Source organism: Ranitomeya variabilis, chromosome 6 (assembly GCF_051348905.1).
Source record: "Ranitomeya variabilis isolate aRanVar5 chromosome 6, aRanVar5.hap1, whole genome shotgun sequence".
In the NCBI taxonomy this organism is placed as follows: Eukaryota; Metazoa; Chordata; class Amphibia; order Anura; family Dendrobatidae; genus Ranitomeya; species Ranitomeya variabilis.
In genome coordinates, this window is record NC_135237.1 from 180,919,466 (window position 1) to 180,932,397 (window position 12,932).

Here is a 12,932-nt window from a genome sequence, read left to right on the forward strand (position 1 = left end):
CCCCACAGTCAGGTAGGCAGTTATAAATAGCAGGGAACAGTTATAGTGAGGTATTTTGTGTCTATTATGCACTTTATGTTAGCTTGTTATTCACTCTCCTTCACACTGTCTAATGATTGCCATAGACTACTAAATTGAAAGGCAATCACTGTCCGCTTCATTTTTCCTGTCATGCTAGAATGGTGGTGTAATTGTATCACACTATCTATAGCTGACAGATAGGAGGAGCAGGGACAGCCGCCGTTGAGCGGGGGCGCCTATCTCGTATGTATTGTACAAGATAGGCAGGGTAATTTAGGCAAATATCAGTGTGAGGGATAGTTTCAGTCTAGCACGGTTGTCTGTATGGTGATTGTGTGTTCAATGTTTTAAAGTGAACAATAAATATTCAGTTTTATCCATTACTTGTTAGGGTACTAGGTTTTCTTTTGTTTGTTCTTGGCTTTTTTGAACCTTGGTTGTTCATCTAAATTGTCCTTTTTTATTTTATAGATTGCTCAAATTCAGCTTTTTAACAACCAAACATCTAACAGAGTCACAGAGCACACACAAAAATCAAATGGGTCTTTTCTGGTTCTGCCACTCGTCCCTTTCTTCTGGTTCTTTATGTATCTGCCTTACATGACTTCTGCTTTCTATATTCTTCTGTACATAAAGTGTGCCATAATTAGCATTACAATTATATCACCTTGTCGCAGTCACCTTCATTATTAGGCTTTAGAATTCTCCTTGAGATCTTGTGGACCACCATAGACACTATAGTGCTGTACATTATGGGCTTCCAAACTATTAGGCTAAATTCCCACATGCAAAAATGCCTTTTTTTGGCTGTGTTTTTCAGCAGGTATCTGCACCAAAATATGCAATAGCAATTTACTCTGATTATTGCTGCCTTTTCTGTTTTATTACAAATTTTTGTTGATGATTTGAAGCATTTTTTTAGTGGAGAAACGCTGGTATTCTGCATATAAAAACACAACTTTCTTTTTTTTATATGTGCTTTTCAGGCTCCCCATAGAAGCCTGCAAGTAAAAAATACAACAAAAAATGAGCAATTCAATTGGATCTTAATCAGGGAGTAGTCATGAGTTTTCATGAAATCACTGGTAAACACAGCAGATTTTCTGCATAAAAAATGTCAGTAGGAAATCAGACACAGGTACGTGGTAACTTGGCCGCCTAGTGGAGGAGAATGCCCAGCAATCATTTCTCAAAGATATTTTCACTAGCTGTCTCCTAGTTTTATCTGAAGTGCCGTAGAATACAATGCCATTGTAAAGAGGTGGAAATCGGGGAGACAGTGTGTGCTACGACTGAGCTCAGAAACACTCATGAAAATGAATTCGAACAACAATTATTGTTCAAGCTCCCGTGTTATCAGTTTCTTGTAATAACTAGATGCTTACTGCAACCACAAACTCCACTTTGTCTAATGGGTAATGGCAATGAATCGGTTAAACATACAGTATAATTCTTAGGGAGTTTTTACAGGGGCAGGTAAACTAGCCATTTGATGGTACAGAAAGTTTTTTACATGTGGCTTTCATGATGAATGTGCCAAATCAGTGGGACAAGCAATTCTTATACCTGTCTACACAACGGATCTGTTCGTTTCAATAAGCTTTGTATCTGCGTAAAAGAGGTAATCGGACAACAAAAGATCAACTGCTCAATTGTCGGCACCAGCCTTGTTTACATGGGCAATAATCAGGACTTTGATGATCATACGTTGATGTCAAAGGGGATTTATTCATCGTTGCTAGCCACAAAAAAAAATTAAGTTTTTCAGAAATCGTAAATGATTATTCATTGTGACAAATACCCAGGTGGAACTTCCCTCTGAACACTTTTTAACTATGACTCTCCATTATACGGAGTGAATTTATTCTGCTGAATATTTATACTCTGGTGTTCAAGGTCATTACTTCGTAAATATACAAAAGCTTAAAGTAATGCTCCCCAGTGTAGTGATAAATGTAACATAATGCCCTTCAATTACCATCCAATGCATTGAAGAGCTAGCATATGCCAACGCAGAATGCCCCTGGTTATTATACCACTAATGTCGTAATCATTCTAGATCTCAAAGGTTGTTTTCGCCCTTCAGCATTCCAGAAGTCAGAAAATGTAACTTTAATGTTGATGCAGCTATAATAGCTGTTGCTTCTTGCTTTCTTTTTGTGCAAGTTGGGAGTACATAAATGTGTTAGCACTTGCACTGGAGGCTCCATCATAGAGGGGTCTGTCAGGTGCTGATTGTATCAGCGGTATGACCGTGCTAGGCTAAGTTCACATGTCCCATAATCATCCTTTTGAACTGATCCAGCAGCAAACTGTTGACAAAAAATTTGTGCAGACATAACTTTTTTGTCCGCCTGAAAAAAAAATGATTTCAACTGGATCCATTTTTTTTTAACATTGAAGTCTATGGAAAACAGATCCGTTAAACAGCCTCCTTTTTCTACCATTTGAAAAGGATCTGCTTTCAGCTTACTGAAGGTGGAAAAATAAATATTTAGTACATACTACTGGACATGTGAGCGTTCAAGCAATCATTTATTTGAAATATGTGATCTAAAGGAGGTTGTCATCTCAGACAACAGACAAGTTCTCCAAGTGGGACAATAGAATATGCTATCACAGATAATGATGATGACTGCTCAGTATCTGTCACTGTGCTCCAAGAGAACCTGGCTGCTATGACGAGTGGTGACGTCAATAAGGTTATCACAGTTCACAGCAGCTGAACTGCGGTAACCTTACTCACCGCTCACAGCATGAGAACTTACTGCCGGTTCTCACACTGTGTAGTAAGTTCTCACGCTGCAAGCGGTGACGTCATTAACAATACCACAATTCAGAGCGGCTGTGAGAACCGGCAGTGACTGCAGTGCCAGTCTATGTGTGTGTGTGTTTCTTACTAATGGATGTGTCTGACAGACTCCTGTCCATTACTAACCCCAGGGCTTGATGTCAGTGGATATTACACATCTGACATCAGCCCCCAAACCATATCCCGATTGTCAATGCACCAGGGCAATCGGGAAGAGCCGAGCTAAACCCCAGAATTGGCGCATCTAATGGATGTGCCATTTCTGGGGTGAGGTTGAGGGTTGGTGTTATTAGGCTGGGAAGGGACCAATATCCATGGATCTTCCCAGCCTATTAACATCAACCCGCAGTTGTCTGTTTAGTCTTTGCTGGTTATTAAAAATAGGGGGGGAAAACCAATTCATTTTTTTAGGATCCACACTCTTTAATAACCAGTAAAGGCTAAACAGACAGCTGTGAGCTAATATTAATAGACTGGGAACCTTAAAAAGATTTTCAATATTAAAAATAATAATAATAATGTTGAAAAAAAAAATAATGTTGGCATTAATGCCGATACAGGCCATGTAGGAAGAAAGAAAAATGTCACCTATATACATCACAAATTTCTGCTGCATAAAAATATGTTACAACTAGTGATATCTACCACGCCACATGTTGAATACAAGACTGATGTGTCCTTCCTTACATTTCTCTTCAACATACCTGAAATGTGTGGTGTAAGATTATCATCTTTCCAAGAACAACATTATATGCATTTTTTATATGTTTCTGTGTGGCCATCCAGTGGTTGTTATGTGGACTGCACCGTTTCAACAATTTTGCTAGCATGTTGAACGATGGTATAAAGTATGTTTCATGAGAAATTAGAGTCATGTGTACATCACAAAGACAAAGTGCAGCTGAGGACAGCTGAAGCGTAAAGTCCAACTGAGGATGGCTGCACATCAAAGTCCAGCTGAGAAGGCAAAAGCGCAAAGTCCAGCTGAGGACGGCAGAACTGCAAAGTTCAGCTGAGGATGGCTGAAGTGCAAAGTCCAGCTGAGGACAGGAGAAGAGCAAAGTCCAGCCGAGGATGGTAGAACTACAAAGTCAAACAGAGAACCACAGAAGTACAAAGCCACCTGAGGACGGCAAAAGTACAAAGTCCAACTGAGGACAGCAGAGATAGAAAGTCCAGCTGAGAACCACAGAAGTACAAAGTCCAGCTGAGGACCATAGAAGAACAAAGTCCAGCTGAGGACAGCAAAAATACAAAATAAAACTGAGAACCACAGAAGTACAAAGTCCAGCTGAGGAGTACATAAGTACAAAATCCAGCTGAGAACCACAGAAGTACAAAGTCCAACTGAGTACAACAAAAATACAAAGTCCAGCTGAGTACCACTGAAATACAAAGTCCAGCTGAGGACCGCAAAAGTACAAAATCCAGCTGAGGACCACAGAAGTACAAAGTCCAGCTGAGGACCACAGAAGTACTAAGCCCAGCTGTGAACCACAGAAGTACAAAGTCCAGCTGAGAACCACAGAAGTACAAAATCCACCTGAGGACCACAGAAGAACAAAGTCTAGTTGAGGACAGCAGAAAAAACAAAATACAGCCGAGAACCACAGAAGTACAAAGTCAGCTGAGAACCGCAGAAGTACAAAGTCCGGCTGAGGAAAGCAGAACTGGAAAGTCCAGCTGAGAACCACAGAAGTACAAAATCCAGCCGAGAACCACAGAAGTACAAAATCCAGCCGAGAACCACAGAAGTACAAAGTCCAGCCGAGAACCACAGAAGTACAAAATCCAACTGAGAACCACAGAAGTACAAAGTCCAGTTGAGGACAGCAGAACTAGCTAGTCCAGCTGAGAACTGCAGAAGTAAAAAATCCAGCCGAGAACCACAGAAGTACAAAGTCCAGCTGACAACCACAGAAGTACAAAGTCCAACTGAGACCCACAGAGGTACAAAATCCAGTTGCGAGCCACAGAAGTACTACGTCCAACTGAGAACCTCAGAAGTACAAAGTCCAGCTGGGGAAAGCAGAACTGGAAAGTCCTGCTGAGAACCACAGAAGTACAAAATCCAGCCGAGAACCACAGAAGTACAAATTCCAACTGCGAAACACAGAAGTACAAAGTCCAGCTGAGGACAGCAGAACTAGAAAGTCCAGCTGAGAACTGCAGAAGTACCAAATCCAGCCGAGAAATACAGAAATACAAAGTCCAGCTGAGCACCACAGAAATAGAAAGTCCAGCAGAGGACAGCAGAAGTACTCAGTCCAGCTAAGAACCACAGAAGTACAAAGTCCAACTGAGAACCACAGAGGTACAAAATCCAGTTGCGAGCCACAGAAGTATTAAAGGGACTCTGTCAGCTCAAATTGGCGGGATATTAAAATGATTTCTTACTGGTCAGATGGGCAGCGTATCCTCTTTATTTCTCCACCCCATCCGTCCCTGTTTTCCCGCATTATTTTCAGGAATAAGAGTATGTGTGCGCCATAGTTGGCGCGTGCACCATGCAGTCTTCGGTGGTGCACGCGCAGTATGCTTTGCCCTACTGCGGGCAAAGCCGAAAAGCATTATTGCGCATGCGCCCACGCACTATGTCCCGGAACACAGCAAAATACTTCCGGACATAGTGCGCGGGTGCATGCGCAGTAATGCTTTTCGGCTTTGCCCGCAGCAGGGCAAAGCATACTGCGCGTGTGACACCGAAGACTGCATGGCGCACGAGCCAACTATGGCGCACGCATACTCTTATTCCCGAAAATAATGCGGAAAACAGGGACAGACGGGGTGGAGAAATAAAGAGGATATGCCGCCCATCTGACCAGTAAGAAATCATTTTAATATCCCACCAATTTGAGCTGACAGAGTCCCTTTATGTCCAACTGAGAACCTTACAACTATAAAGTCAAGCTAAGGAAAGCAGAACTGGAAAGTCCAGCTGAGAACCACAGAAGTACAAAATCCAGCCGAGAACCACAGAAGTACAAAGTCCAGCTGAGGACAGCAGAAGTAGAAAGTTCAGCCGAGGACCACAGTAGTACAAAGTCTTTTGAGGAACACTGAAGTACAAAGTCCAGCAGAGAACCACTGTCACTGGAGCAGCAAATATTTAAAAAAAAAAACTATTCTGGGAACTTACTCCACCACAGATGCTTAGTGCAGTTAAACTTAACAGGAGAGCAGCAAGGCCAGCAGCGCCTTTTGACTTCATAAGATAGAGAAAAAGCTTGCAGGGTCACCTATCCATATCTGTTGTATAGAACAAACAAACAGTAATTAGTGAATAGTTGAGGATTTTGATGTGAGCAGAGTACATACCACCCATATACTGTAAATACTGGGCCAAGTAGCAAACTTTTGAAAGGGCTGTGATTTTAACATCCAGATGGGAAGAACTGGCCTGGGCAAAAAAATGTGTGGTGGAGGTCCTCTATGTCCAGAAAGTGGTGGAAAGGCGCGAAGGGTGCCCACCATGTAATCTGTCATTGTTACTGGTGCAAAAACCCAGCTACTTCCTTATTTGTCCCAAGCGACCAGCATTTCTCATGTGATAAGACTGGGACCGTGCTGGATTTGTGATGGCAAAAATAACATAATAATTTCTGAACCTTTGGCCTCCATTCTTTAGCCAAATTTCAGAGATAAAGCTGTAAAGAGGTAATACTAATCTGTTGAGGAAACAAGTTGTACTGAGCTTTCTTGGAGAAATCTGAAAAAATAAAGGCCAAAAATTTCAGAACAAATTTCCAGTATTCATTATGATAATCAGCGACGGTTCTATCCCTTTACGCACTTCACACATGTAACTACGAGATTGTTATGTCAAAAGATCATTTTGACTATTGTCTCCCTTTAAAATTAACAAATTAATACTAGCGTCACCTTTACTATACAGCGGGAAATTTGTCAAGTTTCTGTTGCCCTATTTGAGTAGCAACAGATACCCTGATTCCATGCCCGTGTCAGAAAGGACAGCATAAACCTCATGGCAGACTGTCATCAATAATATTCAAATGCTGGTCCCTATTGTTCCGCTGTGAGGATAGTCACCTGTAGGTGTACTGTATGAAACAATCGCGCTGCCTTCAAGGTCGGCCGGGGAACCGTTTTCTTTCAGGTACACTGAAGTGCTTATGGATTTAGGCATTCCTGGATCTGAAAAAAAACAAGGAAAATACAATGTAAGAGGCAGATAGATAAAACTTTAGACTAAAAATCTTAATAGTGGAAGAATTTTTTACATGATCTTCAGCAATAAAACATTACTTATATCACTGCAACCACTTAACTTACTCAACTCAAAATCATTTTTACATTATCCGGACTCACACAATAAACATTCTTCAATATATAGCTTTAGCTTTAGGATCAAACATGCACCAATATCAGTCACAAAGTCAGCGATATCGAGGAAACATGTAACAATCAATTCTTAAATGGAAATTTGGCACAAAAAAAAAAAGATTTAAACAAAAAGACATGACATGCTAAGCATGAATTTTGTTTAATTTTGCCACTTACCGATAGAATGAAAAATGAATTGATCCTGAGTAAGGGCTAGAAAGGGCGGGACACTGATGGACAGCACTGTCTTCTGCACATGTAGTCTGGTCCGTATTAAGAACTAAGAAGATAACAATCACAGAAAATAAATGATAAAGTTTGGGATAAAATACAATAAGCAGTTAGACAGGTTTAACACGATTTTTTTTTTAGAACACACACCAGTTATTCATGGCTATTCACTGAACAATAAATTAGGACATGCAAGAAGTTAACATTTGAGAGGAGATTCCATTATATTGTAATATGTGACACATGAATATGTAATATTCAGTGTAACATGACCCTCTACCATGCAGAAAAAGATAATTATGGGGCAGATATATTACAGGGTTAGCCACATCTACATACAGTGGCATGTAAATGTTTGGGCACCCCTGGTCAATATCACTGCTACAGTGAACATTTTAAAAAATAGAAAAATGGGCTGATGCAAAACTTTGGGTGACCTACAAGGTTAGTACCTAGTAGAACCCCCATTTGCAAGTATCACAGCTTGTAAACGCTTTTTGTACCCAGCCAAGAGTCTTTCAATTCTTGTTTGAGGGATTTTCATCCATTCTTCCTTGAAAAATTCTTCCAGTTTTGTGAAATTCCTGGATCATCTTGCATGCACTGCTATTTTGAGGTATGGACACAGATTTTCAATGATGTTCAGATCAGGGGACTCTGAGGGTCATTGTAAAAACCTTCAGCTTGAGCCATGCGAGGTAGTCCATTGTGGATTTTGACGCGTCTTTAGCATAATTATCCTTTTCTAGAAGCCATCCTCTTTTCAACTTCACCTTTTTTTTTTTACTAATGGTGTTATGTTTGCATCAATAATTTGTTGAAATTTCACTTAATCCATTCTTCCTTCTACCTGTGAAATGTTCCCCGTGCCACTGTCAACAACACAACCCCAAAGCATGATTGATCCACCACCATGTTTAATAGTTGGTGAGATACTCTTTTCCTGAAATTCTGTGCCCTTTTTTCTCCACACATTAGATGTTGTTTTGCATACTTCTGACTCTGAATTTTATGGTGAGGATGCAGGAGAGATTTTCTTATGATGACTTACATGAAGGCTATATTTGTGCAGGTGTATCTGAACAGTAGAACAATGTACCACAACTCCAGAATCAGCTAAATCTTTATGAAGTTCTTTTGCAGTAAAGCAGGGGTTCTGATTTGCCTCTCTAGCAATCCAACGAGCAGCTCTCACTGAAATTTAGCTTTATCTTCAGACCTTATTTTTACCTCCACTGTTCCTGATAACTGCAATTTCTTAATTACATTTCGAACTGAAGAAAGGTAAACTTGAAAACACTTTGCTATCTCCGTATAGTCCTTATAGCCTTCTCCTGCTTCATGGGCCTCCACCATTTTCAGAGGCTAGGCTGCTGTGTTTTGGCACAAGATCAGAGGAGGCTGGGCTTTTATAAAGCTGGGAAATTTGCATCACCTGGCCTTTCCTAATGATGATGGTGAACAAGCCATAACCGTAATAAGCTAATTACAGTCTAAAACTGTGGTCAAAGTTATCTGAGCACACATCTCCAAGGGTGCCCAAACTTTTGCATTGGTCCACTTTACTTTTTGTAATATTTTAAAATGTAAAAAATTACTATATATATATATATATATATATATATATATATATATATATATATATATATATATACACACTCACCGGCCACTTTATTAGGTACACCATGCTAGTATCGGGTTGGACCCCCTTTTGCCTTCAGAACTGCCTCAATTCTTCGTGGCATAGATTCAACAAGGTGCTGGAAGCATTCCTCAGAGATTTTGGTCCATATTGACATGATGGCATCACACAGTTGCCGCAGATTTGTCGGCTGCACATCCCAAAGATGCTCCATACAAGGCAGGATGGATCCATGCTTTCATGTTGTTTACGCCAAATTCTGACCCTACCATCCGAATGTCGCAGCAGAAATCGAGACTCATCAGACCAAGCAACGTTTTTCCAATCTTCTACTGTCCAATTTCGATGAGCTTGTACAAATTGTAGCCTCAGTTTCCTGTTCTTAGCTGAAAGGAGTGGTACCCGGTGTGGTCTTCTGCTGCTGTAGCCCATCTGCCTCAAAGTTCGACGCACTGTGCGTTCAGAGATGCTCTTAGGCCTACCTTGGTTGTAACGGGTGGCGATTTGAGTCACTGTTGCCTTTCTATCAGCTCGAACCAGTCTGCCCATTCTCCTCTGACCTCTGGCATCAACAAGGCATTTCCGCCCACAGAACTGCCGCTCACTGGATTTTTTTTCTTTTTCGGACCATTCTCTGTAAACCCTAGAGATGGTTGTGCGTGAAAATCCCAGTAGATCAGCAGTTTCTGAAATACTCAGACCAGCCCTTCTGGCACCAACAACCATGCCACGTTCAAAGGCACTCAAATCACCTTTCTTCCCCATACTGATGCTCGGTTTGAACTGCAGGAGATTGTCTTGACCATGTCTACATGCCTAAATGCACTGAGTTGCCGCCATGTGATTGGCTGATTAGAAATTAAGTGTTAACAAGAAGTTGGACAGGTGTACCTAATAAAGTGGCCGGTGAGTGTATATATATATATATATATATATATATATATATATATATATATATATATTTCCTAAAATGCAAAATAAATGTGTCATCTTTAATTTTAGGCTTTTTAGAGATCATTTCATCTTCAACTTGTTTAACTTTTCACAATAACAGTAATTTTGAATAGGGGTGCTCAAACTTTTACATGCTACTGTACAGTGGGGAAAATAAGTATTTGATACACTGCCGATTTTTCCCACCAAAAAAGAATGGAGAGGTCTGTAATTTTTATCGTAGGTACACATTAATTGTGAGAAAGAATCTTCATACAAATCTTCCCCAGATCTTTCAGGTTTCGGGGCTGTCACTGGGCAACATTGAGTTTCAGATCCCTCCAAAGATTTTCTATTAGGTTCAGGTCTGGAAACTGGCTAGGCCAATCCAGGGCACTAAAATGCTTCTTATGGAGCATTCCTTAGATGCCCTGGCTGTGTTTTTCAGGTCATTGTCATGCAGGAAGACCGATTCATGACCCATCTTTAACTTACTGAGGGAAGGAGGTGGATGGCCAAAATCTCGCAATACTTGACCCCATCCATCCTCCCTTCAAAAAGGTGCAGTCGCCCTGTCCCCTTTGCAGAAAAGCACCCCAAAGTATAATGTTTCCCCACCATGCTTTACGGTTGGGATGGTGTTCTTGGGGCTGTACTCCTTCCTCCTAACACAGCGAAAGAAGTTGTTACCAAAAAATTTCCATTTTGGTCTCAATTGACCACACAACTTTCTCCCATGCCTCCCCTGGATCATCCAGATGGTTATTGGCAAAATTCAAAAGGGCCTGGATATGTGCTGGTGTGAGCAGAAAGACCTTGTGTGTCCTGCAGAATATTAATCGATGACGGCGTAGTGTGTTACTAAAGGTAATGATTGAGACTGGGGTCCTAGCTCTCTTCAGGTCATTGAACAAGTCTTCCCCGTGTAAATCTGGGCTGATTGGTGACCTTTCTCAGAATCATCCTTAACCCACAAGGTGAGATCTTGCATGGAGCCTCAGACCAAGGAATATTGTTATATGACCAGAGTCATCTTGTATTTATTCCATTTTCTAATAATTGTGACAACAGTTGTTGCCTTCTCACTAAGCTGCTTGCCTATTCTTCTGTGGCCCATCCAAGCCTTGTGGACGTCTACAATTTTGTCCCATGTGTCCTTAGACAGCTCTTTGGTCTTGGCGATGGTGAAGAGGTTGAAGTGTGATTGATTGAGTGTGTGGACAGGTGTCTTCTACACAGGTAACAAGTTCAAACATGTGCAATTAATACAGGTAATGAGTGCAGAGTAGAAGGGCTTCTCAAAGAAAAATTAATAAGACTGTGAGAGAGACAATTCTTGCTGGTTGGTAGGAGATCAAATAATTATTTAGTGCATTTTATTATGCAATGTAATTATTTAAAAATCATATCATGTGATTTCCTACTTTTTATTTTTAGATTCTGTCTCTCACAGTTGAAGTGTACGTACGAGAAAAATTACAGACCTCTCTCTTTTTTTGCAGGTGGGAAAACCTGTGAAATCGGCAGTGTATCAAATACTATTTTTCTCCACCGTAGATAGCACTTGAAAAAATCAAGAACTCTTGCAATTTGCTGTCAATTTAAATTTTCTATTGTCTTTGCGATATTAACACTTTTTTTTTTTGCTGTCAGCTTGTTGTCCAGGAGACTGGCCATTACCACTGTCCTTCAGGGGCCAAACACGCACAGTGTTAACAAGTTTTTTCTACTGAGATTGTAAGCAATGCACTAAAGCTGGCAAGGATTGCTGGAGCAACATTTCCAGTGTTACAAAGGCAAAGGTGCCTCATATAGCAGTATCAGGAGTGCATAGTTCAGGCCAGGGGGAATCGATGCCGCTGGCCCAGACTGTAACTCAAGCAGGTAATAGAACGCTCAACTAGATGCGGTAAAATTACCACAGTAAGGCAGACTATTTATTGCGTTTAGTGAATTTTTAGACATTTTTGCATCATTTTATGCCACCTCACCTCATGGTTGACATATTCTGGATCAATTTTTGTTCCAAAATTTTAACAATGTGGAGCATTTTAAGCCATATCCCTTACCGACAGGCCATGCCTCTTTCCGCGAACCTACTTGTCATATGATTAGTTATGCAGTTTCTTGTCATGTCCCAAATTGACCCAAAGTACAGTCTGTCTCTCTGTCTCTAAGATGAGTAACATTTTTTGTGTTTCGGGGTGGACTGTGGGCAGGTCTTTCCTTGTTTCCTCTGGCCTAGAGCAGGAAGATAAGACTCTACCTACAGTCCTGCCCTTGACGCACGAGCATCTCATTAACTGAAAACCTCTAACACTGATTGCACAAGAACCACAAGACGGATTTCTTCACCCCAGGTATCATTTTAATCAGTATAACAGTGGCAAAATTACAATGTCTGTAGTTTACTTAGCAAAATCCTGCTGACAGGTTTGCTTTAACCCCTTCCTGACATCGGACGTACTATCCCGTCGAGGTGGGGTGGGCCCGTATGACCACCGACGGGATAGTACGTCATACGCGATTGGCCGCGCTCACGGGGGGAGCGCGGCCGATCGCGGCCGGGTGTCAGCTGCCTATCGCAGCTGACATCCGGCACTATGTGCCAGGAGCGGTCATGGACCGCCCCCCGGCACATTAACCCCCGGCACACCGCGATCAAACATGATCGCAGTGTACCGGCGGTATAGGGAAGCATCGCGCAGGGAGGGGGCTCACTGCGGGCTTCCCTGAGACCCCCGGAGCAACGCGATGTGATCGCGTTGCTGCGAGGGTCTCCTACCTCCTTCCTGGCTGCAGGTCCCGGATCCAAGATGGCCGCGGCATCCGGGTCCTGCAGGGAAGGAGGTGGCTTACCGAGTGCCTGCTCAGAGCAGACACTGGTAAGCCTGCAGCCCTGCACAGCAGATCGCAGATCTGGCAGAGTGCTGTGCACACTGCCAGATC

At 41.7% G+C, this 12,932-nt stretch overlaps 1 protein-coding gene across 4 annotated transcripts in view; it reads right to left on the minus strand.

The window, feature by feature from the left end:
• The window catches only part of BBS9 (Bardet-Biedl syndrome 9), a 594,435-nt gene that overhangs the window by 288,929 nt on the left and 292,574 nt on the right, over positions 1–12,932 (minus strand). For all 4 annotated transcript variants that reach the window (XM_077269285.1, XM_077269283.1, XM_077269284.1 and 1 more), the window contains 2 exons: positions 7,355–7,457; positions 6,884–6,988 (listed from right to left, as the gene is read on the minus strand). In XM_077269285.1, the coding sequence (XP_077125400.1) occupies positions 6,884–6,988; positions 7,355–7,457 (208 nt within the window). The remainder of the gene's footprint in view (positions 1–6,883; positions 6,989–7,354; positions 7,458–12,932) is intronic.